The following is a 27,699-nucleotide window of genomic DNA, read 5'->3' as shown; positions in this document are numbered from 1 at the left end:
TCAGTCCCCAGACTAGCTCTGCATAATGAGTCTGTAGGTCATGATTATTTTGTCCTCTTAAGATCCTAACCTGATCTAGCTTTCTCTTCACATTATTTTTTTGTTTCACCTCTTCCTCTCCTTCCCTCTCTCCTCTGGCACATCCTGGGAAGGGAAGGAAGACTTTTCCCATGAAGATAGAGAAACACTCTTTTCCTATTGTTTTTGGTCACCACAGTTGGTGGCATGTGAAGAAGCAGGCCCTTAGTAATGCTACTGCAGTGTGGCAAATGTACCGTTTGGCAAAGCACAGTCATGGAGGCCACAAGCTGCACCACCAATGCTATAGAGGCCAGGCTAATGGAAGTCATTGCTGTCTCACCTGACACATAGGGCAGTACCACTCTGGGGAATTTGGACTTCTTATCATAGGCAAACAGGCCCATTCAGTAAATGAACTGATGATAGCAAACAGGAGAAAGTGGAAGCAAGCTCATTGGTGAGGAGGGCTACCAAGACTCCCTACATAATGGGTTAATCTTGTCAACTCATGAGCCCTTTAAAAATGGGTGGTTTGATTTTTCTTTTTAAATTGCCTTATCTGTGGCATTCTTGGCAGATTCTTGCTTTGATGCCATTCAGTTTGATGCCAGAAGCCTAGTGGTTAACAGGTTGACCAGAAGGAACAACTGGCTGAGGAATTATGATGTTGACCTGGGTAGGGTGTCTGTGTCATTCTCAGGGCCAAATCCCCTAATTTGGAGAACCACCAGAGGCGGTTTTGGTTGAGACCAAATATAAAAGAGAGCTGTTCCAACAGCAAAGGAAGATCCTAAGAAGCTTAGGTTGTAGTATTCTTTTCACATCTCAGATACCATGTTTAGATCTCCCCTCAACAACTTTAAAAAAGCTTTTTGAAATACTCTAACTACAAGCTTGCAGCCTAGATGGAACCATGGCTTTTAAATCTTTTTAAATTCTATTTTAGCTATATTGATAATTGTCCTGAAAACATAAATTTGTGCTGAAAGTCAGGGTTCTGAATTACATATATTCAAAGGATTTAGAATGCCCCTCTGCTTCTGTTGCTTACTCTTCATAGGAAAAAGTTCCTCTTTTTCTGCTTTCCAGCTGCATTGTAGCTTTTTGCCATTTGTAGATAGTAGGAGTGTAGTATCTGGGCAGCTCACAGCTCTGGTGAGAATATCTAGGGCATTCATTCTAGGCCACTAAGGAAAGCTACAAATAATTTGTGGGCATATAGCTATGTGCGTATAAGAACAATGCAGGCTTATATGTTTGTTTTCAGCACTTTCACAGATGCAGGATAGTGATTCACATGAGATGCAGGCCAGAGTCTCTGGCCATGCTGGATGTTGCTTTTGCTTGCATATCCAAGAGTAACTTTGACTCTTAAGTTACAACACAGAGTCATAAGTAGACAAGACTTAAGCGGGGCTCTGTGAAAACTTCTACAAGGGCCTTGGGGGTTATGGAGTGAAGTTTAGGTGCAACAAAGTTTAGGTGAAAAATAAGGGTGAATTAATTGGATAAGAGGATATATTGCCTGCAGCAGGAGTGACTTTGGGAGTAGACTAGGTCTTCTATAGCAAGTTGGGACTGAAAAGAGCCAGTCAGGACATGCAGTAGGGATTTGGCTATCAATCTAGGTCACTAGACTTAAAGGGAGAAAATACTGCTGTGTTAAACCTGAGGCATCAGAATCTGGCTAGGTTCAAAATAGAGTAGAATAACAAATGTTCACTGTTAGCACCACAAAAGCCCAATGCCCCCACCCCCAAGCTGCTAGGTATCTTGACTCCTCCAGCCCCTAGGCTTTTTTTGCCAGACAAGCCTGAAAGGGATTGGCATGTGCCTACATGTACACACCAGCAGTGTTGTAAAGCCTCAATTTGCATTCCATGACTTGGGGTTTAGAGGATAATCAAGGTCACTAGTATAGAGCAAGTTGATGATCCAAGCCTCAGAGGTTAATGGCTAGGTATAACAGTGCTGCTGCTTCTCTTTGGCGATCATTCGTAGCCAAGTAAGATTGTCTTCCATGAACATGGTCATAACAGTGAGTCTGTAAGTGACTGTGGAAGCCAATTCTGGATCCACACGTCCTTCCACAGTGGGGACATAGGTTTCCGGGTGGGAGTTGATCATTATGAGGGTTTGCCAAATATGCACGTTTCTCTCTTTCATCCTGAGTTCAAGTGTCTTCAAAGCCCATGACACCTTTGGTAAATGCTGTTCTCCAATTGGAGCGCTCACAGGCCATTGTTTCCCAATTGTTGTTTATCCTACATTTTTAAAGATTTGCCTTGAGAGCATCTTTAAACCTCTTTTGTTGACCACCAGCATTACACTTTCCATATTTAAGTTCGGAATAGAGTAGTTGCTTTGGAAGACGATAATCAGGCATCCGAACAACATAACCAGTCCAACAAACTTTATGTTGAATCTTTGCTTTGACAGTGGTGATCTTTGCTTCTTTTAGTACACTGGCATTATTTCACCTGTCTTCCCAAGTGATATGTAGAATTTTTCAGAGATACCATTGATGGAATCTTTCGAGGAGTTGGAGATGGCATTTATAAGTGGTCCATGTTTCACAAGCATACAGTAAGGTTGGTAGTACAATAGCTTTGCAAACAAGCATTTTGATGTCCTGGTCCTCAAACACTGCACTTCAATCGGGAGAAAGCTGCACATAGCCTTAATGTAGTAATAGTTCTAAATGTATGTTTCTGTGGATGAAAACAAAAGATTCTGTCACAAAAGACACAATCTAAAGAACATACCAGTGAGGAAGCATGTAGAGCTGACAGACTAAGCATGGAGGAGCTTCATGGTTTTTTGTTTTTTTTTAGTTAAACCAAGTTCCAGGAGCCATTGAGACATGTGATGTGCTTTTTAGGGGCTTCATATTCCAGGCCCTGTCAATCTACCACCTGTTCTCCACAAAACAAGTGTGCCTGGCCTAGAAGAGTGCAGTACTGCAGCCAGGCCCACAAACTCAAACTTCAAAGCAAACAGGCAGGCTTCTGTTGGCATGTATCACATTGCAATTCACAGCTGAGCTCCCTCTGTTGATGGCAGGGTTGTAACAATGCTTTTGTCCTTTGAAAAGGTGTCTGCTTATTTGAAGACCTTACTTTTTGGTCAGCTATTATACTAGTGTGATGAACAAGACAAAACCAACTTCAAGCATCATGATCCAGTTCCATGTGTAGCCTTGCCTTTACCAAGCTTCCTCGGCCGCCTCCTGTGCATTTTTCTGTCTCCTAATACACAGGAAATCCTCATGTATTTACCGTATTTTCCGCTCTATAGGACGCACCGGACGATAAGACGCAACTAGTCGGGGGGGGGGGGAGGAAACAAGAAGAAAAAAATTCTGAACCCCAGAAGCCAGAACAGCAAGAGGGATCTGGCTTCTGGGATAGCATCTTGCTGTTCTGGCTTCGGGGACAGCCTTTGAAGCCTCCGCAGGGCAGCGGGGTGAAGGCACCCCTCTGCCCTGTGGAGGCTTTGTGCAGCCATCCCCAAGCTAGAACAGCGAGACAGAGCGCTGCGCAGCACTCCGTCTCGCTGTTCTGGCTTTGGGCTTAGCTGTGCAGCCTGCATTTGCTCCATAAGATGCACACACATTTTCCCTTACTTTTTAGAAGGGAAAAGGTGCGTCTTATAGAGCGAAAAATACGGTAATTGGTCTGGTCAGTCTCATTTGGGTATGTGAGAGCACTTCGTATAAAATTACAAAAACATGATAGAATTAGGCATCTAGGAATTTCGGAGTAACGGGGTTTTTTTTGTGCAATTTGGATTCTTGTATACCTGTTTTGGGGGCTAAAAAAGGACTGTTGGTGCCCTTCTTCTTGGTGCCAGAGTCTACATATCCATTTCTAATCTCTATAAGATTCCTAGGTTCTGGGCAAATTATTACAGTAATACTGCATGTTGCTCTGTAATCATATCTACTCTGTCAGCACCATGATTCCCTTTCAGTCTTGTATCTTCTGTATCACTTTCTAAAATCCTATTTGTTCCTTTTGTGCTTGGAGAAAGTGGATATAGCACTTTCCCAGAACATGGCTAGTATCGTACAATAAGTGCTCTTCCACAGTTATTCACGCATTCGAATCTTTTATCAACAATACAGAATTTCATACCACCATTCTTTCAGTATATTAAAATAAAAACCTTCTTGAACAAACTGGAGCAAAATTAGGAAATTAGGGAACAGAAAAAAGAATGTGAGAATGTGAGAAAATGATCAAGAAGCAGCAAGTTAAGTGGTTTTCCCAGTATACTAGATGTTGACATAAACATAACACAGTAAAACATAGGTATATTTTAAAATGGGACCAAAATTTGCATGTGGAGATTCTGGAGGAAGTATAGAGTTCTTTTTAATTCAGTGTACTGTAGGCTCAAATTTTACAGTAGCCACAAATTAGCGAGAATTCTATCAAAATTGTATTTCTGGGGCATTGGTCACAGGGATGACTGAGTCAAATTCCACTATGTTGTTGTTTAATTATATAAGCCAGAATTCCCAAACTGTGGTATACCAGTGGTCCATGAACTTCATTCAGGTAACTTATACACTGGCGCAACTAGACTTGTCTCACTGGTTGCCCAGCCCTTTTCCAGTTTGTTTTTACTGCTGTGATATATCCCAAAGGATGCCATCCTCCCTTTTCTCAGAGAAAATAGGAATGTTTTACTTATGGTAAATGTCTGTTATTGAGGGGTAGGAAGGAGAGCAAACATTGATTGGCTGAGTTTGCCTCATCTTTCCAGAGACAGGCGCACAAGGCCTTCTAGGTTGTAATTTTTATTTCTGTGCTTATTGAGAATTCTTTGTAGGGACCCAGTTGACACTGAATATATATATTTTTCTGGTTATTGATATTATTACAGTATCCTAGAGTTCCTGTGCTTGGTGTGGGGGAAGAGGAGGACTCCCGCGAAAGAGTATTATGAGTTATATATATATCCCACATATCTCAAATGACAACTTGCATTATCAAGCCTACCCTTTCCATCAGGTGGAAGAGGAGAGCAGCAAATACAGTGGTACCTCGGGTTAAGTACTTAATTCGTTCCGGAGGTCCGTTCTTAAGCTGAAACTGTTCTTAACCTGAAGCACCACTTTAGCTAATGGATCCTCTTGCTGCTGTCGCGCCGCCGGAACACAATTTCTGTTCTCATCCTGAAGCAAAGTTCTTAACCCGAGGTACTATTTCTGGGTTAGCGGAGTCTGTAACCTGAAGCGTATGTAACCGGAAGCGTATGTAACCCGAGGTACCACTGTACAAGCTTTGGCTATTCATTGTGTGAGGGTGTAGTCCACAATAAACAAATGGTTGAAATTTGGTACATTTTAGCACCACTAAAATAGCATGAATCATTTGGTGAAGGTGCTTCCCCCGCCCCCTCTTGTAGGAGGACTGTTCACTGGCAAAAGCTCATATAGCTCCTTGAACAACAAGAGAGGTCTTTAGGCCTGCTCTCTCTCTTTGTATGCAGGCTGATTAAAACGTAAAACTTTTAAAATGGATCCTTTCTCACTGCAGGACCCTGGAGACTGACAACTTTGCCTGGGAAGGAGATACAGAGAACTGCATACGCAGTAAATTGATAGGAGGCCAACCAGGGCTTCCCAGGGCCCCGCCAAGTGCCGGCAGCTATCAGCTTCATTTTGCCCTGCAGCAGCTCCAACAGCAGAAGCTTCAGTCTCGGCAGCTTTTGGACCAGAGCCGAGCCCGGCACCAGGTAACTTAAGATGAGTGAGCCCGTCTTGGAAGATGTATCATTGTTAGATTCCAAACCCATTCCGAATAGATCAGTGTTCAAAATAAAGCTAAATGCTGTAAATAAAGCACCCATACCCAATTTTGTTCAATTGCACAAATTATGCAGGTTTACGTAAATGCATTTTGATTTGCATAGCTACTTCCCTGTTTCTTCCAACCCCTACAAATTGTAAATGGCAACGGAGAGCTTTAAAGAGGAATGGGCCTGTGCAGAAAGCCACACCATCTGATCACAAGCATTTACAGGAAATGCCGCCTACAAACCTTTAGTCTTTTCTTCATCATCAGAAGCCAAAATTTTAAAGAATCACAATCCAGGTTTTTGTGTGATTGTGTTATAGCCCCACAGACTTCTCTCAGACTTGAACTAATAATTTTAAGTGGATAAGGCACAGGATGGAAGCAAATTAATAATCTCCCCCCATATTTGCTTATTCTGAAACAACATTCACTCAACTGCACATCTTACACGCTATTACTTAGCCTTGCTTTTATAAGCATATTTTCTAATCCCCTCTCCCATAAACCCATAAGCATTAGGTACACAAATAAGCTGAAGAATAACTTAGTGGCACAGTTTCACAACGGATTCTGGAAAGCAAACATATAGAAAAGATCCCTTGTAGTTCAGCAGTCCCCGCTTGGTTGTTAGGACCCACTGTGTACTGTCCCTCCATTTGTACTCCCCTCTGTACTAGCAGAGCAGAAATAGTCGGCACATTTTTAATCTTTTATCCAAAGGGCTCCACGTGGGCAGTGCTCAGCTCAGGGTAGCCCTGTGAGCAAAGCTGTGTCTGTAGGGGGGTTGAAGGGGGCCGTGCTGCCTGGCTGATCCCTCTTCTAATTGCTGACATTGAGATGATGTTGTTCTTGGCTTGGGGCAAAGCCATTACTCAGGAGTTTCTGTTAAAGTGATTCTTTGTTAAACCTCTGCTTGCATCCCCCGCACTCCTCCTCCTTCCCTCCAAGCACAGCCGTTCAGAGTTGTAGTTACAGAGATCTTTGCCATGCCGCAGGCTCAGGCAACACTGAAGTTTCCATTATTGAAGAAAGGGGGTTGTTCAGCGGCAGAGGCTCTCACAGCACACACTGTAGGTTAATTTAGTTAAACATAAGATCAGTATAATTTAAATGTCGAAAAGCAACAAAATATAAATGATCTGGCTTTGCCCTTAGTAACCAGCGGGGTTTGCCATAAATCTACATGCTGACATCAGGCTGCAGCAAAAATCCACATAGCCACTGCCACCATAACCTATTAATTCGTTATATGTACCATTCAAGTTTCACAAATCATTAAGTAATAGTTTAAAACATGAATTAAAGAATATAAAGAAGGACGTTATAATACATGTGTAATAGGTTTCGATGTACAAGACCAGAATTCATTCCCTCTTTGCCCCTGGCCTTGTATAGCCCTGGGCAAGTAGCTTTTTCTTTAACCTCAGTTCTTTAAATTCTAAAATTGAAAACTTAATTATTGATGTCCCAGGATGGTTGTGAGAGTAAAACACATCATTTATATAGAAATTGGCAGATAAATGCTCCGTAAGTTATTAATAATGTTCAAGTATTAATTTCCTCTCACAAAATAATAGTGTGCTTGGATTTTAGGTGGGTCATGTTTGATAAATTCATCTTTTTCTTTGTTTTTAGGCAGGTTCCCTTTCAGTTTTGTAGAGATCCCGATTATTTTCACTACTTCCTATTCCATTGTAACAATAGGGCTGCCATGTTGGCCACTGAAGTGTAGAGATTGTTCAAAGTTGCATTTCCTTGCTTTTGAATTATCTAAATCACAGATGGGGGACCTCAGGCCAGGGGATCAAATGCTTCCCTGCAGCACTCCCTGTTTGGCCCTTGGGACTCTCTCCAGAGCATATTTCCTCCCCAGTCACACCCCACTTCCCATGCTATACCGCTTATCAGCCCTGTTGGACTGGAACGTGCCCCTTTGGTTGATAAAAATTATCCATCCTTGATTTAAATTGTTCAAACTGTGAGTCCTACATAAGCTCATTTCTCAAACTGTGTTGTTGATAATGTTGTTTGTATCATGAAAGATTTTTAGGTGAAGCATCCTGCTAAAGGAAAAATACTATGCACCAAAGCACACACTTTCCTGGCTCAGTTTCTGCTTTTGAATATAAAGCGCAACAGCCATTCAATGACTACATGCAATTCTCTCTTTATTTTCCTTCTGATCACGCTCGATGTGCTTTTTCTTACTGCTATCCTCATTCTTAACTTTCTTCTCATTCTTTAGTTTGTTCCTAGGGTGGTTTACGTTTGCCATTTTCAGGGTCCTTTAGCCTTTGGTCCACAGTGCCATAACTTATTTTGGAAAGAACTTCAGTCATACACATAGAAAAATCATGCCAGGAATGTATTTAATGTATTTTTAGTGTAACAGCTGAGAAGAAGGAATGGGGGTTGGCTTTTCTGGCTCATAGCTTGGGAACTCCTGGTTCAATCCTTTCTTCAGTGTGTGTCCCTCCCTCCACTTTTCCCCTTCTTTCTTTTTTCCATTCCCTCTTTATTTCTTCTCATGAATCAGTGACCCTCAAAGAGAAGTTTTTCCCCATTTTGAGTTCTGTATAATGCCTAGGATATAAATCTCAAATGGAAGCAGTATCCATGCAATCTGACATGGAGAGTGTAAGTGAGAATTGTTGATTTGCATTCTTCAGACAGGGCTATTGGAAAACAGCGGGTTATCTGGCAGTGGGAGAGTCTGGGTTATATTGTAAAAGCTTGCTTTTGTTGCTTTGTTCTGCAAGAGCCCTTTGCAGAGGAAAGTTCCTCTGTGTTCTGCAGCCAACAGAATTGCTTCTGGTTCTTAGAGCACTTAGGATATTTCTGCATCAGAATGGCTCCTGTTGCAGGGGAACAGCAGTAACTCAGTTTCAGAGCACGTGCTTTTCACTCCAAGTCAGTGTAGATGGTACTGAACTAGATGGAGCAATGTCCACCTTGAGAGACTTTTAGGAAAAATGCAATTAAGAAGTGACATGATAGAAGTTTGTAAAATTGTGCATGGCGTTGAGAAAGCGAATAGATTTTCATAATGCTAGAACTCACTGGCATCCAATGAAGCTGAATGCTTGAAGATTCAGGACAGATTAAAAAAAATACTTCTTCGTGCGGCACGTCGTTAAACGATAGAACTTGCTCCCACAGGAGGCAGTGATGGCTACCAGTCTGAATGGCTTTAAAAGAGGATTGGACAAATTCATGGAGAAGAGGGCTGTGCTCTGCCTCCACAGTTGGAGGCGGTAATACTTCTGGACACCACAGGGGAGAGTGCTCTTGTGTTCAAAGCCTGCTTGTGGGTTTCCCACAAACATCTGGTTGACCTCTGTTTTGAGAACAGGATGCTGCTGCTATTGCATCTGTAGCTGTGTTGTTTCAATCAATGCCAGAGTTCTGGTGGCATTCAGGGGAAGAGTGAGGTAGTCCTAATAAATGAAAAGAAAAGTGGAAGTACAGTGGTACCTTGGGTTACAGACGCTTCAGGTTACAGACTCCGCTAACCCAGAAATAGTACCTCGGGTTAAGAACTTTGCTTCAGGATGAGTACAGAAATTGTGCGGTGGTGGCGGTGCGGCGGCTGCGGGAGGCCCCTTTAGCTAAAGTGGTGCTTCAGGTTAAGAACAGTTTCAGGTTAAGAACGGACCTCTGGAACGAATTAAGTTCTTAACCCGAGGTACGACTGTATGAGTCCTCCTCGTGGACTAGGCATGCAGGGTCCTCAAGGCATTTCTCCTCCAGGGGGAGGAGCTGCCCCACCCTCTATACCAACTGGCAGAGCAAAGGCGAACTCCTCAACCCCCGCTAAAAAATATTGATTAGATCCTTCTGAAGACTCCACTCGTAAGGAGAAAACTGAAGAATTGCAGGAAGAACAGCAGAATTCCACTGCAGAATTAAAGAGTACAAGAAGAGAGAAACAAGAACTCTAAACATTATGTGCAGTATGTAGGATGCTGGCAAAAGCTGTGACTAGCACACCCTAATCCAGAGAGCAGCCACACAGGAAGGAGATGTGCTCCAACCCCACCTTCAAACAGAATTTCTGTTTTTTGTTGAATAGGTCTGGAGCCTATTTCTAAGGCAGATAGAAGAGACCAGTACCCCCTGAGCTAAGCGGACTTCCTCTATAAAGTCCTCCTATGGCAAAACCCTCTTGGAGGACTTTCCTGCCAAATGCTGCATCAACTGAGAAAAATTGTCTCTATTTTCTAGTGTTTTACAAAAGTGTGCAGTGAAGCCCAAGTAGTCACCTTGCAGGTATACAAAACAGGGGAACCCCTCTTGCAGGCAGTCGGAGTGGCGGCCCTCATCAAATAATGCACAGTTGTTTCTCAGGAGTGCGGTGGAGCAGGGGGCTTACCCAAAGCAACATGCAAGGGAACAGGAAGCCATAAGCTCAAATGGAGCACTGGCCAGGGCAAATAGTACCCCGTTGAGATTCCAAGTGGGGAATCTATGAATGACCTCGGGAGACGAGCCAGCCACAGTTCTATTGGTTCACCTTCATGTGGCAGCGGGGCTGCAGAGGAAGTGGTAGATCCAGACTCTGAGGAGTGTGCAGCAGCAGCTGCTGGCACTGTGGTGGTGGTGGAGGCAGGCAGGAGGCTGGATCTGCTGCCCCTGTAGATTCTGCCACCCAAGGTAGTTGCCTCATGTCACCTCATGGGTGGGCTCACGGTTCAAAAGTAAGCTTGTAGATCTATTACATTTTTATCTCGCTCTTCCCCCAAAGTGTTCAGGGTAGCAAATGTGGTCCACCCCCTTCTCCTTAGAAGAGAGAATATGAAAAACAGTCTAAAGTAAACTTAGAGCAGCCCAGAGTGGTTGGGGCAACCCAGTCTGATGAGCAGGGTACAAAAGAATGTCATCATCGTCGTCGTCATCATTATCATCATCATCACCATCATCATTTCCAAAGTATGGTACTTAGACAACCAGTGGTCTGTGACATTCATTTAGCGCAGGATATTACAATCGCTAAACAACAGACAGAAAAATCATTAAGACCTGCAGCAATTTTCAATTGGTCCAAGGCCATGTGTGTGGAGTTTGTGGACAGCTGGCTTAGATTTTTTATTCTTTTCTAGAATTCTCAAGAAATATGGACTCAGCAGTTATAATGACTAATGCAAAAGGATTACAGATTTGACTGATTTCTGTCGGGAGCACTGGGAAAGCAGAAGGGTTGGGAGAAGGGCAAAGATTCAAAAGAGAGGACAGTGAAAGGCAGGTTACATTAAGATTTGATAGTGGTAGAAAGAATTTTTAACTCCACTCCATTGGTTGGAAGCAGGGAAGATTAATTCAAACGGCAGTATTTTCTATAGCCTGATGTACATAGAACTTACCACTCCAAGCTCAGATATGGTAATTTATAAACAATTGGCATTTACAAATTAATTCTTGGGAAGATTCCATTTGGCTGTCAGTTTCTATAGTCTCTGCCCATTATGTGTGTGTGGGTAGTTAGGCCTAGAATATTTTCCAATATATTTCACATGAGAAATAACATAAATCAAAACAATACCAGTCCAACCCTATAACAACTTAATGCTTGTTGGAAAAGTTCACATTAAATGTGATACAATCCATGCTGCAGAATATCTGGCTCCCTCTGGATTGTTTTATTCAACAGCTAGTTGATTGTTTTCTTCAATTTTCTGGGCTGGCAGACTACTGTTTGCTGACCACGAAATACTAATTGTGTTAGCAGAAAATCTGGTGTGTCCCTCCCCCCTCCAATGAGATTGTCCAAGAGGAGCAGTAAGCAAACTAAATGCATCACTTTAGCCTTAGAGCAGGACTCTGATTTGTCAGTTTAAAAAATGGTTGTGTTTGTACTGCATTTGGCACTCCTTAGAAGCTACAGATCTCTGACATATTAAATATTGCTAGGGACAACTCATAGAATAATAGAATTTGTAGAGCTGGAAGGCGCCATGAGGACCAAGTAGCCCAACACTCTGCAATTCAGGAATCTTTTGCCCAATGTGGGGCTTCAACCCATGACCTTGAGATTAAGCGTTTCGTTCTCTACTGTCTCAGCTATCCCAGGCCCTGTTGATGGAGAAACATGGGCAGCAAACTAATAGTTCTGTACGTATCTGACTGTTTTTATGCCTGAATTGCTCTTGCGTCCTTCCCTCATTGCACCTGATCCATGGCAGATGAAAGCTTCTTTCTCGTTTTTCTTCCCCATTTATCTGTGTCAAGATTTCCCCAGCTCTGGCTTCTTTTGCTGTGTGGTCAAACCTCTGACTTCACTTGCTGCTGTCTTGTTTGTAGAGTAGCTTCCCCTGGCTTCCTAACATACACTAAGGGGGCTCACAGTGGGATAGCTTTCTTTGAAGCTGAATCCAGAAGCTCAGGTCCTTCTGTATGCTGGCTAGAGTGTAGAACAGCCAGGATTACAGCACACCAGAGAAACAAAAGCCTTTTGGATGTCTGCTGCCCCCAAGAAAAACAGTCCTGACCTTTCTTCAGCCTCTGACAGTCATGCTGTTAGAAGCTGCTTTGTTGACTCTTCCCACTGGGTGATAGAACTCCTCGTCTGCATGCAATTAGAGAAGATGCAAAGGCAGCACTGAGCAATAATCTCGCAAACATCAGGAATCTTAAGGCTCTAAATATTGGAGAAGAGCATAAATTCAATTACTTTTTCATTGTACAGTGAACTATAGAACAAGGTGTTTGTAAAGTTAGTATTGCATTGTAAATTTCAAGTAGAAACGGTCTGGCGGGACACATAACATCTACTTCCTTACCTAGTCATAGAAGGCAGATTAAATCTACGTTTCTTTCTTTCTTTTTTTGCTAGGCTCTGTTTGCTAACTTCCCAACATCCACCATCAGCTCTATGACCCTATCAACTAATTCTGGTGCCCACAGGACATCAAGTGCCATTTCTAGCAGCCAGAAGGTACCGAACCTGAATAAGGTGATGCCATCCCAGAGTGCATCTTCAAACTTGATCCCTAAGCCCCCAGCCAACCATAGACAAGCAGTTATTAGGAAGGTGGCATCTCAGAGGATTTCCAAGTAAGTTTGTGTTCCTGAAACAGAACTCGCTATTGAAAGATGTTGATGGAGAAACATTAGCAGTAAATGACTAACTTTTCCTTGGTGGGGGGGGGGCGGTGTCCTGATTGTTTGATGTAACTGTATTAGATAAATTTTAAGAACTGTTTTTTTTCCGTTTGAGGAAGGTGGGGGAAAGAGTAACCTAAATAAGATGAATTGCTGTACAACAGTGATGGCCAAACTTGGCCCTCCAGCTGTTTTGGGACTACAGTTCCTATCATCCCTGACCACTTGTCCTGTTAACTAGGGATGATGGGAGTTGTTGTCCCAAAACAGCTGGAAGGCCAAGTTTGGCCATCACTGCTATACACTACGGCAGCCTTTTTCAACCTTGGGTCCCCAGGTTGTTGGCCTACAACTCCCATCATCCCTGACCCACTGGTCCTACTAGCTAGGGATGATGGGAGTTGTAGTCCAAGAACATCTGGGCACCTAAAGTTGAGAAAGGATTTGCTATGGCATACAGCCAGGGTGGGGAATCTATTTCACCCCAAGGGCTTGATTCACACTTGACCAAGCTTTTGGGAATCACTACATCACAAAACAAACATGCACAAAATAAATTTGCATGCACCAAAAATGCAGAGAGACAGTGCACACACAGAGCAGGCATGCAGGGACACAGGGCCATGTACACACACCATTTCCAGCCCTCCTCTCCAGGGGTGGAGGGGGCTAGCAAGATCCCTCTGCCTGCTCTTTAGACCAGGGGTCAGCAAACCTTTTTAGGAGGGGGCTGGTTCACCGCCTCTCAGACCTTGTGGCGGGCCGAACTGCGCACACGCACACCCATGTGCACATATGCATGCTGTGGAGGGGGGCTTTGGAGGGGGGCTTCTCCCCCCCCCTTTCCCACCTCCTCTGCCGCTCTGCCTGCATTTGGGAGCCGGCGGTGGTGGTGGCGCCTCTCCTTTCTGGGCCAGCTTTCCCAGGTGTCAGGCACTGGGCCAGCAGGCTCACCAAGCTCCAGCCGAAGCCCCGCGATGCGCCCGTCAAGATGCCCACAGCGCAGCCATGGATGGAGAGGCCGGTGGGATGGTGGCGAGTCTGGGCTGCGCCTCAGCGCGCGGGCAGCGAGGCTTTGAATTGGCTGGCACCAATTAAAGCAAGCTCCCTTTCTCCGCAGGTCGGGAAGAAGCCAGGAGGAGGAGGGAGGAGGCGCCGCCATGGTGTGTGTGTGGGGAGGTGCCCCCCCCCAAAATTGCAAAAAAATAAGGCGCAGCCTGAACGATCACGCCGATCCAAGCGGCGATTCTAGGACCGTCCATGGGCTGGGTCCAGAGGGCAATTGGGCCTGATCCGGCCCACGGGCCTTAGTTTGCCGACCCCTGCTATAGACATTATCACTAAAGAGCAGACAGGGATTCCCGCCCCCCTTCCAGCGTTACCTCTATGTACCACAGTACTAAGTCTGGAGGTAGAGTAAAACTCAGCCTTTCTTCCTAGCCCCACTCCAACGTTGGAGTGGGAATAGGTAGAAATTCTGTTTTTTTAATATTAAAGAGCAGTCAGACCACTTATCTGCAATTTTAGCTCTATGGTGCTTAGTGCTAAAATCGGAAATAAGAAATCTGCCTGCCTGCTCTTTATTTCCAATCTCCATATGATTAGTAGGTGTGCAGGACACAGTGGGACAGACATGGCAGGCTGTCAAAAGTTCCCCACTTCTAGCATTCATCCTGCTAGGACCTCATTGCACACTTCACTTTCTGTACATTTTCTTTGTCATGGATTTCTAATACATTAATTTTGAGCCAACAAAACTTTGCATTTCTGTATTGTGATGTATGCTTGTTCTGATCTTTATCTGTGTTTGAAAAAATAATGTGTAATTTAGCCATTATCCTGTATCACTCTTACTTGTATTTAATGCTACAAAGAAAGCTTTAAAAACAAATTATCTTAAATACATATAGAAGTGTATTCTTATCTCCCTGTACTGGTGATATGTTTTATTTCCTGCAGTGTGATAGACTGCTTTTGTAACTTCTGTAGACTCCTAACAAAAACCTTAACTGTTTATGTTTTAAATGTGAGAACAATTTCATATTTTATTGTCCTCAGTTTTTAGTTTCAGTATAGTTTCTGGAGAGGTATTGAAATCGTTGTTGCTTGTAAACTTGTCATCTTTCTATTTTTATGGAGGTCATTAAGTTGGAGTCTGACTTATCTTTCCTTGACCATTTTGTTATTTTGTGCTCCATCATGCTGCTTCTTGCTTGTCTCTTTCCTAGACTAAACAATCTCATTAATTCATTATTCTCAGTCTCTCATTATACAGAAGCCTCTCCAAGCTCCTCGTAAATTATATTATCTATCTTTGGAGATATTGAGTTGCATTATAAATCTTTATTGTTGTAAATTGTGATGTTTGCTTCGCTTCCCCCAGTCTACAGGACTAGGCAGACTTCACATCAGGTGAAATATGCGTAGCTGCAGTGATGGATGCATCAGTGTGCAGCATCCTATGAAGTAATAATGACCCATAGGGATGGAAGGACCACCCTGTTAAAGGGCTTCTTTTTTAATCCTTAGGATGGTGCCTCCTCTGGAGCACATAAACACAGCCAGAAGGAGGAGCCACCAACGTTTCCTGACCAGCAATGTCTCACATGTCTATCAGCCAGGCCAAAATCTGTATTAAGAGCCCAACTCCTTAGTATAACCATTCTCCAGTGGTTTTTAAATTGTATGAATTTCCCTAAAATGCACAGTTGTATACACTTTGTATATCAGCATTTTTTGAACTTAAACTGCATTGCAGAAAGTGGCACAACACACCATCTGCTTAATAACTACATTCTGGTCTTCTTAAAGACAGAGTTTTGAATTTGTTTGATCTGATGGTGGACCAAAGAAAATCCTTCTCCATCCCTGCTGCCTGTTATGGTTGTTTGGAAACTTCTAGCACTTAAACATACCAATATTTGGTAGCCTGGTGTATCTAAGCCTCCACCCCAACCACACACAATGTAAGTGTGTGTCTGCATGGCTTCTCTTGTAACAAGGTGTCTATGTAGCACTGATGTTGTTTGAAAAATACAAGAGAATAGGGGGGAATTCCCAACAATGAACAGGTATCGCCACTGCCTCTTCTGTTTCATAGAAGAGTGTAAGATGGAGAACTGTGTTCACTGGCAAACATTGCAAATGATTCCTACGTGTGAACGTACTGTGAGTACAAACAAGAGCCCAAAATTCCTTCCCTGACCATCCAACTCTGAGATTAGTGCACTGCAAAGACCAGTGTCATTGTTCCTTTCTTTCTGGTTACAGGTTTTTAGATTATTGTTCCATTAGAAGGATTGCCCCTTCAATTTTTATACATTAACTTTCTTTTCACCTACCATGAGCCTCTGAGATAAGATGGACTACTAATTGAAATATTTTTGAGACTAATCCTCCAGACACGTTTTAAAATGGGATCCAGGTGTTAAGTAAATTGGTCAGTTCAAATAGTACAGATAGCCATACCTGTTTCGATAGTCCTGTACTGATAATAGCTTTTGTTTGACTCTCCCCGTCCCGGGGGTGATGCATGTTAGTTCAGGTGACAAGCCTTTTCAGTGAGTTTGTCTGCCAAGCAGCAAGATGTGTATTTGAAGATGCCGGTGTGCTGTACTCACATATTGGCAGGGAGAATGTTTATCCTTGTGAGATGGAATTGCAGCTCCTTGGACAGACTTGACTTTACTGCGTTCTTGTGGTTTCTGCTCTGTGACAGGCATAAGTGTGGGAAAACCGGAAAAAGCTCAGCATCGAAAATGCATAGAAGGGTGAAAAAAGTAAAAGATTCCTTCACAATTTCAGAGTGTAGTCCAATTACTGAAGGCTGCAAGGAGCCATTCCGGAAATACTTTCTGAGTTGCTGTTCAGACTCTAGCATAAGTCTCCAAGTCTATTCTTGCAATTTGTGGGATCACATTCTGACTTTTCTCAGTTACAGGGAAATGAGAGCTCTCAATATATTCCAGAACAACTGGGGGATTGACCACATCCAAACCTCTTTCACTGATCTGTGTGTCCTTTTTTATTGTCCAGTTTGTCTTTCTTACAGAATCAAGAGGGGGGGAAACACAGCCCATGTTCTATATGCAAGAGAGATTCCCTTTTACTAAAAAACAATTCAAATGAAAACTACTTCTTAGGTGCTTCAAGTCTTATGCTTTCCATTGTTCTTCAGCCGTTTAATACAGACCATTTGTTCTTTGTTGGTATTTCCAGCCTTTTGAACTCCACTGTCAAGAATTCCATTACATCTCATGCGAGAAAATGCTAAGAGATTTTATGTTTGGTCAAACCCCACCCCCCAAAAAACCCCATCCTTAACAGGAAGGGATTAAGTTCTAAACAAACTCATACTTCAAGCTTTTAATCTACGTTAGTAGTATTTTTCCTCTGGTGTGGGGGGAGAATCTGCTAAACTTCTGTGCAAGTTCCAGTGCTAGGTATTGAGATAAGCAAGAGAACATGCAGTTCAGAACAAGATGTCTCAGGAGGTTATGGAGCATGTGTCTCCATGAAGCTTCTCAAGGAAAGGTTGAACCAAGATATTGGCCTACATGACTCCTTTGATCTGTTCATGTTATACCATTCTGTGTATTCTGGAGGACAAACTTACCTTTGTTGTGTTCTAGTCTTGGTAATTGCAATGCCCCTCTAGGCACATTTACTTTCAAATAATTCTTTGTGTTTAATGGAGGCCTATTCCCATGTAAAGGGACGCGTGTGGCGCTGTGGGTTAAACCACAGAGCCTAGGACTTGCCACTCAGAAGGTCGGCGGTTCGAATCCCCACAACGGGGTGAGCTCCCGTTGCTCGGTCCCTGCTCCTGCCAACCTAGCAGTTCGAAAGCGCAAAGTGCAAGTAGATAAATAGGTACTGCTCCGGCGGGAAGGTAAACGGTGTTTCCGTGCGCTGCTCTGGTTCGCCAGAAGTGGCTTAGTCATGCTGGCCACATGACCCGGAAGCTGTACGCCGGCTCCCTCGGCCAGTAAAGCGAGATGAGCGCCGCAACCCCAGAGTCGTCCGTGACTGGACCTAATGGTCAGGGGTCCCTTTACCTTTACCTTTATTTCCATGTAAATATGTGCAATGTTGGATATATATTTTTCTTTATCTCAAATCTGCTGCCTATTGCCTTGTCTTTTTGCCATTTCATCATAGGCCTAATATGCTACAACCATTGAATCTCTTTTCAAAGGTTTCTAGAGAAACTGTCTTTGAGCAATAAAGAAAACCTAAAATCTGTATTACATCTCTGAACCATCTCATTATTCCAGTCTCAGCTGGACCACATATGATCTTTAGAAGAAAAGATAATTACTAGAGGTTTTTTAAAATTGCCGAATATGTGATAGATATCCTAAAGATGAATATCTCTAATTCAACAATATTTGAATAGCTTGAGAACCTCCTAGTTAGGACTCTTCCCCATTCCATCAACCACATGCATATTTTTCCCACTGAGGAAGGTAATAAGAACTAGACAAAGAAGGCTCATCTCTTGCTATATATATTTTGCATCACCTCCTAATTTGTAAGAGTGAATTGCCTTTTTTAAAAAATAGGAAACTGCCAAACATTATAAAGACATGCAACTTATGAATTAAAAGTTTGGGGACTTTGGTGGATTGTTATAAATGTTTATTTATTGAAATATAACTCTATCATTAGGTTGAGAAAAATACAAATTTACAGATAGTCCTGTGACACTAATATTCAAACTCACTGGATTTGTATTCATCTTCAGGCTTCTAGGGAAAGGAGTTGATGCAACTCAGAGCTCGTTCCTTGTCAGGATGGTGCCTCTCTCTAGATCAGTAGGCAGGCTCAATGTATGAACAACCATCTCAGCAAGAGAGAGGCTCTATCATCCTGATGTGCCCCAGGTGCTGAACAGCTGTTAGAAACCATGGGTGCTTTTTTGGACCTCTGGTATTTGATAAACATCTGTCTAGGCTCCTTGATGAACTTGAGGGCAAATCTCTAGGAAACAGTTGCTGGAATCCAGACATCAATTCTTGATGAGATCCAGGTGCTTGCAAATTACTGAAGTGCCAAGTCTGTCATGGAATTTAGGGTGAAACTGGTGTCATTAAACAATTTGGGAGCTGTTTAGCTAAGGGGTCACCCGGTAAGTGTGCTTCTCAGATTGGTTACTGCTGAGAGTTCTGCATGCCCTAGAGGTGCACTTCATTTTTACTAGAAACCAAGCTTTTAGTGTTGCTTCTCCAACCCCCTGGAATCAGCTGCCATTGAAATAGGACTTGGACAGGAACTTTGATTTAGACAAATGAGAAAGTGAGCAACGTGTGGAAGGAGATAAAGAAAAGTGAAACAGCAAAAGGCTAACCATGGGTAGGAAGAGGAGTACTAGAGAGAGAGAGAGAGAGAGAGAGAGAGAGAGAGAGAGAGAGAGAGAGAGAAATCTGGAAATTAGGGGAAATGCAGCTGTCAGGAAACAAAGGAGGAGGCAAGTGACCTGTGATCAAGTGGAAGATCAGCAACTCCATTGGAAAGTATATGTTTATCTGCCAGCAGAACATCTAAAAGCATGTGGAATTTGGGGATATTAAATTAGTCCAAGCTTAGAGGTCAGAAATAGAGAAATACATCTGAGTCATCTGTGCAAAGATTGTAATTTCAAATATAGCAACTTATTAGGCTGAAAAAGAGGTAGAGGGTAGGGCTCAGAGATAGGAGTAGAAGGCAGTTCTTAAGGCAGCAGTGTTAATTCATAATGCTGCAGTGAGAAAAAATGTAATGCTTTTCACCTGACAAAATGCCTTGGAGCTGCTTCAGATTTTAATTTTCGGATGGAAAATGACCCAGCCTATGTCTAAGTTGTCTGAATATGAATTTGATAATGGAACTTGTAGATCTTTTGAGCTGGGTCTGTAACTTCTTGTAGGGCTTTTTTTTTAAAAAAAAAAAAGTAAAATACATAATCTACTACATTACATATGCATATATCAAGTTCTCATTACATCTGCAAAATAGCAACGATACAGTCCAGTATCTTACAGTTTTCATACATTGAAAGTAATTTGACCCATCTATTCTGTCCCTACGCTGAATCTCTTTTAAAACTGTATATATGTTTTCATTTCTGCCACTTGTCAGACTGAAAGTTTTTTTTTTTAGGCTGGAATATTTTATTCTCTGTGTCTACTGCATGTAGGTTTTTTGTTTTTTGTTTGCTTCCATGAATTAATTAATAAGGAAGAAAAGCACTTTGCAACCCACCAAAATGGAAGCTGCTTGCTTCACTTTAATGACTTGATTTAAAATAAAATAGATTGCATAGGTCTAGATGGGACAAAATAGTCTGATGTGGCATGAGGTTGATTTGTATGTTCCTGACAACTACACATTGATTATGTGAAGAAATAAATTGTCCAGAAAGACCTTTTGGTTCATCTGTTAATGAATACTAGACTGGCTTTACCCTTTAGAGATGTATTTTCCCTCTCATACATGGGTTTGTGCTATCCTCTGATTCAGTGTTTTGTCTAGCAGGGCAACCTCCACAGAAGGGCATCTGAATGGATTCCAGAATAGCCTTAACAGTGCTAAATCCTGTGAGCCACTCACAAACTCCAAAGGTGAGAGAACCAAGGCATTGCAGCCAACCTTTTTTTGGTTTTCCATTTGCATTGTAACTTGTCTGCACTGACAAGAATCATAGAATAGTAGAGTTGGAAGGGACCCAAAGGGTCATCTTGTCGACCCCCTGCAATACAGGAATCAGTTTTCAGCCATGACCTCAGTTAACACGAAATGTCATAAAATAGGGTTGCCATATTTCAAACAGTGAAAATCCGGACAGTTATTGAGCTTTTTAGGCCAAAAAGAATATGCAATTTTTAAGCTACTTTTTATGGCAGTCTTTAAGAAAATAGGGCCTATCCACTCCATGATGCAGAAAAGGAGTGGTCCTTGCTTGTGCCAGGCATACGTCATGTTGGGCGGAACTTTTTCTGAATTTTTAACTGAGGAATGAAGAAAGCACTCGATAACATTTCCACTTTTAACTAAAGTGGGGGGAGTGTTTTCTTGTCCTGAATCCATATTAGTGCTAGAGCTACATTTCCAACCCCTGAAAAGCTCAAATACCAAAATGGAACATCTCTAAGCCGACTCGCTTTTTTCTGTCATGCTGGTGAGTATGTTGAAATCCCCTTCACTATATGGAGTACACACTCAGCTTCTCATGGTGTCACAGTTTGATTTTGCATCAGGTCATTGTCGTCTTTTCTGGAATTGGTGGGCGATAAGCCAAGTGGAGGGACGCGGGTGGCGCTGTGGGTTAAACCACTGAGCCTAGGGCTTGCTGATCAGAAGGTCGGCGGTTCGAATCCCCGCAACGGGGTGAGCTCCCGTTGTTCAGTCCCTGCTCCTGCCAACCTAGCAGTTCAAAAGCATGTCAAAGTGCAAGTAGATAAATAGGTACCGCTCCAGCAGGAAGGTAAACAGCATTTCCGTTCGCCAGAAGTGGCTTAGTCATGCTGGCCACATGACCCGGAAGCTGCACGCCGGCTCCCTCAGCCAATAAAGTGAGATGAGCGCCGCAACCTCAGAGTCGGCCACGACTGGACCTATTGGTCAGGGGTCCCTTTACCTTTACCTTTTAAGCCAAGTGGAAAAGAGGTTTTAGTACAAAGAAGCAGAGGAACCTGCCCCACGCTAAGCTGTTTTTTCCCCATTTTCCAGGTCTTTTGGAAGCTTCCCCCCACATTATTTTCGCCAGAACTAGACCTTTGTCCAGCCGATCCAGAGCCACTGATTCACTTGTAGGGCAGAGAAAGAAAAGGCCAGTGGAGGGAGGGCCAGCTTAAGGTAACAGAAGACTCATCTGCGCCTCCTTTCCTTCCATAACTGAGTAGAGTAAAAGGGGCATATCCCCCCAAGAACATGTGAGGGTGGGACTTTTTGTGAAAGGGAAAAGACTAGACACAATAAAGACCTGTAGCAAGTCTGTTCATAGTAATATGTCACTTGCCAGCATATTCTAAGAAATAAATAATGGACTCTATATTCTCTCACTGTTTGAGCTAAGCAGCTGGACCCTCATATTTTTGCCACTCATGTACATGAATGCTTATGATTTTTGCAAGTTTTTGCCCTTGTGTTACAGTCACATTTTCAAACATAACTCAGAATTTGCCAATACCTTGAATTCTACAATTGTGCCTATAAAATCTTTATTGATTAAGTCAGGGCTTTCAGCAATGTTCAGTTACCTTCACTAGTTTCTTCTCTGCTTTGCTTTCTTTTAAATCCATTTTCTGTGCACGTGCTACTCTGTAGAATGCAGCCCCCTTCAAATGAATGGAAATTTTAATTGTAGCACTTGTTTTGCTTTCCAAGTCTTCCCCCAATGTATTATTGGGCGCCAAAAACTCATCTTCCTGGGAGGCGCTTGGGACAATAAGTTCCCCTGTGCAGGGTGGGCAGCCTCATAAAGAAGCTCCCTAGAAGGCAATGGAGAGAATCTTCTCTATGTGAGCAGAGACTGCTTTCCAAGGCGTCACCTGAGAAGTCTTCTCCCAATCGGATTTTAATCTGAGTTTGAGAAAAATATGGAGTGCTTTTGATTCTTGTATTTAGGCAAATGTTACTGAAGTTCATTTTCAGGGTGGAGCCTAGTGAATTTTGGCAGCATCTATAATCCTGACTATATCCAGGTTTTCCATCATCTATATTGTAGGTTTAGGTTCCCAGGGCTTCTATAAAGTCAGAAGAGTTCTGTACATCGCCACTCTTAAGTATGCATTTTTTATGTTGAAAACTCTAGCCCCTGAGAGCTTTGGCTCCTAGTTTCAGAAAGCTCCTCATTGTCAGCTATATCTTTAAATCCTTCAGCAGGAGCAGCTGGAAACAGGAATCCCTCCAATTTCTGTGCAGTGATGCATTCCTTCCTGCACAATAGTAATCCCCTTTTAATTCCGTTCCTCATTTTCACCTTCCTGCCTCTCTTGCTTACCATAACTGACAGCATAAGTTGTCTTGAGTTTGAAACCTCCCTTCCAATGACATTTCAGGTGGGAGGCTGCCGAACTGGCTCTGTAACAAATTTTTGTGCATCAACTTTTCTTTCCAGTTGTGGGGAAAATAACTGGAGGATGAGTTTCAGTGGAATAATAGCATGAAGGTGAAAAGGTTAAGAAGCCCCTCTGCCCTTTGCCAGTTTTCCACTTCAGATTGCAGCCTCAGCAACTTCATAATGCAGAGAGAGAGAGAGAGAGAGAGAGAGCACAAAAACCCCAGTGAATAATGAACTATGGAACTGTATGTAACATGTAATTCCATCCTTAGGTTTCCTTAGTAAGCAGTTACAGTTCTAAAATCAACTGTCTTTTGCAATTGCAACTGTTTATTCAATGATCATATTTTCAGTTGAAGTTGATTGAATCCCGGCAAAGTTGAAAGCTGCTTTCTCAAGAGAGCATCTGGTGAATAATGTCAAACACTGTAGTCACCTTCCCCACTAAATCTGAGGGATGGTGCTTGCTTCTAATGAGTAACGAATAGATACTTTTAATCCTCAGCTGATGAGAATGACCTGCCCCTCGTACTTTGGGTCAGCCACTTTGTCTTTGTTTTACAAGAGGAAGAAGATGTTTCCTGTTATCTGCTGGTTTTATGCTACAAAGAGTCCAAATAATCCAAGTCTACAGAGTATTTCTCTGCTGTAGAAAACACTTTTGGAATTCTGGAATGAGAGAAAAAGTAGTGTGTCAAACCAGCTCCCTGAGTCGAGAGCAGAGTAGGATGAGTGATTTGAGATGGAATAATCTTGGACTATACCATTTCAGCCTGCAGATAAGGTTCATTGTTTTTAATGATTCCCTCCATTTTTTCAACAAAACATAACACATGATAAGCTTTGCATATCTCTCTTGATGATGTGTTTGTTTATTGCATGGGTGACAATTCATCTTGATCTTGTATATGTGATATTGAGCAAGGGAATTCCAGACCCACTCCTTCCTTGTACATTCCCCTGAACCCTCTGAAAAGCTTTTGCTCTTAAAAATTACTTACGATTTGATTGGGGCAATTTGCCTCTCCTCCAACAACCTCCAGGCCTTCACAGAGGGTTCTCTGACCCTCAGAGGAGACTTTTGAAGGGGTGCAAGAGCACATGGCGAAGAGGGCCAAGAATCCCCTTGCCCAAGAATCCTCTAGCATTGGATAGAAATCATTGCCATTTATGTTTAATAAATTGTATGATTTCCCCTTTCTTCAATTTTTTTTATTATACATGCCCTTCTTAAATCTTAGCTCATCTGTAAGCTCCTTAAGCAGCCACAGTGGTTTCTTTAGAGGCCTCCCACTTTTCTTTCTTGTTAGAATTGTCTGCATTTGGGCCTTCAGTATTTCACCTTTAAGAAATTCCCATCCATCTTGGATTCCCTTCTCTTTGAGTATTTCTGACCTTAGGATCACACCCAGTGGTTTCTTAAGCTGTTTGAAATCAGCCTTCTTAATCAAGCTCAGATAGTGGTTCTGTTATGCACAAAGCATTTTTCATGCATGGCAATATTCCCAAAAGGTCACTCCTGTGATCAAAATATCAATGTAGGGCAAACCAACAAAAAGTTACATCTTTGGCTACTCATGAATCAGACACAGAGCATCTGGAAATGATTAAGTATCTGTGTGTATTAAGATGCATTTTAATGTGTGTGGATATGGGGGAGTGTGTGTTCGGAGCTTGCAAACCAAACTTGTAATGTGTGAAGTGGCCTTGGGATGTCCAGAATCCTCAAAGCCTATGACCTGAGTAGGACGGGGGAAAGGCAAAGACTCATTCATTAGCTCAAACAGTTATTGCAATATAGCAGGGTTTAACGCCAGCAAAAAAGAAAGAGAAAGTGAAAAAAATATGGTCACAAAATAGAGTATTTCCATAGCAGACTTTAGCCACAGATATACATGTTTTTGCATACTAGTAATAAAGCAATGTGGGGTTGAAATAAAAGTTTTATCTTAACTCTAATGCTACTGTTACAAGGCCAATAATTCTTCTGTGAGTGCTGGCATTTGCAGTATTCCTTAAGTTAAAGTATAAATGCTTGCCATACACAGAGGTGGAGTTAATAGCATGGGAATTCACTTAACTTGGTACTGGACCAAAAGTTTCTGTTCAGTAATCCAGCTTTTAATTTTTAATAGCTAATATGCTTGTTCTGTTGGATCAGGCATTGCTCACAAAGACTTCAATTCTGGCCCAGATATCATTCCAGATTCCATGGGTTTGTGTGATGCTTGACACTTAAGGAGACAGATTTGTCTTTGTAAAATGCTGCTAATATTCTTAGCGCTACTCAAGGTAGATTACACAGAGTAATCAACTGATTTTAGTAAAACGTGCTACATGTGTAGCGCAAGTTATGAGAGACCATAGCTCAGTGGCATAGAGCATCTCCTTTGCATGCGGAAGGTGGCAGCTTCGGTCTCCCAGGAAATAGCAGGTACCTGTTTCCCTAGAGCGAGCTTGCACTTACTGTGAGAAGGCAGTCATGTGATTGCTCATCCCTGCCAATCATGTAGACTCTTCTAGAATAGCGGAGTCTATTCTTCATTCTGCACAGCAGGGATCAGAACCACCACAGCAGCATTTCCTCTGCCTGCAGCTAACACTATCTGGAATTATCCTGTCTGGTTTCGTAACTTGTGTCAAGGAAGACTCCTGTATCCTGTGGCTCATGCACATATCTCTGGAACCATTAACCAGCTTTCCTTTGTCTCCCTTTCAGCTCCCGGTTGCACTTACTTTCTGAAGTGAAGGATTAATCCTCAATAACGGGTGGACAAACAATCCAGTGCGTCAGCATGCAAGGAGGAGATGAAGCAGGGATGAGTGCTCATCATTCCACACTCCTGGCAACACCCAGATTGACAGCAAGACCTGGTCGCACACTCCAGAATTTTCCCCTCTGAAAGGAGAGCAGAGCAGCAGAGTGTTTCTGGAAGAGCTGTTGGAGCCCTGACTTGAGGCTTTCTAGTTCCGCTGAGCTTTTGCTGCTTAAGCCTCAGGCCTTCCTTTGCATTCTATATCACATCTTCCATCAACTAGTCAAGCTTATGACTCACACAGGACAGGAGCTCTTAATGGTGTCTGTATTATGTATCCTGAGGCCCAGGTTTCTCCATCCACTCAGTCATTTGACTCACTTTGAGAACAATCAAGGTTCTCTATCAGGTACTGGGCAGCTTTCACCACCAGTGGCATGAGGAGCTGAAATGCTGACTTGACTATAGACACTTCTGCTGGCTGCTATCTTGAATTTTGACAGAAAGCCATAGAAATGCTCAGTCTGAATAAAGTCATTCATTTTGTTTGTTTAGCTTAAAATTTGCATTTATTATGCTGGGTAAAAGTCCTTCCAATTAGTTGACATTTAATTTTACTCCAGTGGGAGGCTTTATTATTATTCATGCATTACGTTGATTTTCCCTTGCATTTCTTTACATTTCTTATGTTTCCGTGCTGAAGTTGTGTTTCCAGAGCCCAGACTGATCCCACTAATAGGGTTCTGTCACTTCAGATCAGCTGCGTGAGCATGGAAACAGTACATTATTTATCATTTCCACACCATTCAGCATTCTAAGTGTTTTGCATTTGTCCTGTGAGGTAAGCTGGACTAGGAGAGAGTCTTGCAAACCAAACAAACATCTTACTCAGTCACAGAACAGGAGTTTGTCGCTGTTCATTTCTGCCCAAACGGGCCACTCTGTTCATTACACTGCCCTTACTACTTGCAAGCTTAACAGCAAAATCCCATGCCTGTCCTCTCAGGGTCACTGTGTTCAGCGGGGCTTGCTCTCAGGGGAGTTTACATAGGCTCACAGACTGTTCAGTATTGAGGTTTCTTTCTAATTGTGATATTGCCTTTTTTTCCCTCCTGATATTGACTTGAGAAAATCACAGTTTGCAGTCCCCACCCAGCATAACAGTCCACACTGTGTAGGAATCTTGCCATCCCAGGGAACTGCTTCCTACATGCTAGAGCTACATTGTACCTGGACAGATAGTAGGGAAACACGTACTTGGGCTGACTCTTAGTGAATATTTTAGTACTGTCATGAACTTCCAGGGAGAAAAGGGCAGCATCACTCAAGTTTTCTCCTTATGACATTCATATTGTCTCCACCCCACATAAAGTTGGAGAGTTAGCTGAAGTTGTGGACTAAAATGCAGATGTTTCCTAAGTGGTTTATCATATGGTAAACAAGCTGTTTTAAGTGCTAAAACTGGTCATGGTGAATATCCCCTTGGAAGACATGCTGCTTACAGTACTATCCTTAGCAGCAGCAGCAGCCATGATGCATGTGACCATAGTAGACACCTTCTGCACTGTGAACATTACTCATCAGCTCGTGTCTTCTGAGCTACTTACCTTTGGGCAAACAAGATCACCCCAGCAGAGCCAAACATTCTTAAGGATGTAGAATATGGCCTTTAAACCATTTTCTTATGAGCCGATGTCTCCCTGGTCACAGCCTAGCTGACATCTCAGGCAATGGTGATCAATGTATTATGGCCAGACATAGGAACTGGCCACAAAGCTGAGGCATGGATACAGATTTGCAGATCAGGTTAGTAAGCACCCCAATCTCCAGTTCAGTCCTCTTTGCAGATCCATGGGAATTTGTCCTGGTAGAGACCCAAGGACAAAACGCAGGTTCAGCAAAGAAAGATGTTCAAAAAAACACACTAAGACTTGACATTCCTTTTGAATGACCAAGCAACCTTACAAGGTCTGAC

At 42.7% G+C, this 27,699-nt stretch overlaps 1 protein-coding gene across 5 annotated transcripts in view; it reads left to right on the top strand.

Moving 5' to 3' along the window:
* TTLL5 (tubulin tyrosine ligase like 5) overlaps positions 1-26,278 on the top strand; it is a 111,730-nt gene extending 85,452 nt beyond the window's left edge. For 2 of the 5 annotated variants that reach the window (XM_053378922.1, XM_053378913.1), the window contains exons 32-36: positions 5,568-5,766; positions 12,658-12,878; positions 20,442-20,527; positions 21,636-21,761; positions 25,688-26,278. In XM_053378922.1, the coding sequence (XP_053234897.1) occupies positions 5,568-5,766; positions 12,658-12,878; positions 20,442-20,527; positions 21,636-21,760 (631 nt within the window). In that variant the 3' untranslated portion in view covers position 21,761; positions 25,688-26,278. Of the gene's footprint in view, positions 1-5,567; positions 5,767-12,657; positions 12,879-20,441; positions 20,528-21,635; positions 21,762-25,687 lie in introns of those variants that run through there. The other 3 variants (XM_053378931.1, XM_053378940.1, XM_053378949.1) reach the window with 3 other exon arrangements.
* The last annotated feature ends 1,421 nt before the right edge of the window (positions 26,279-27,699 follow it).

Source organism: Podarcis raffonei, chromosome 1, assembly GCF_027172205.1.
Source record: "Podarcis raffonei isolate rPodRaf1 chromosome 1, rPodRaf1.pri, whole genome shotgun sequence".
Lineage (NCBI taxonomy): Eukaryota > Metazoa > Chordata > Lepidosauria > Squamata > Lacertidae > Podarcis > Podarcis raffonei.
This window is presented reverse-complemented; position numbering and strand designations above follow the sequence as displayed.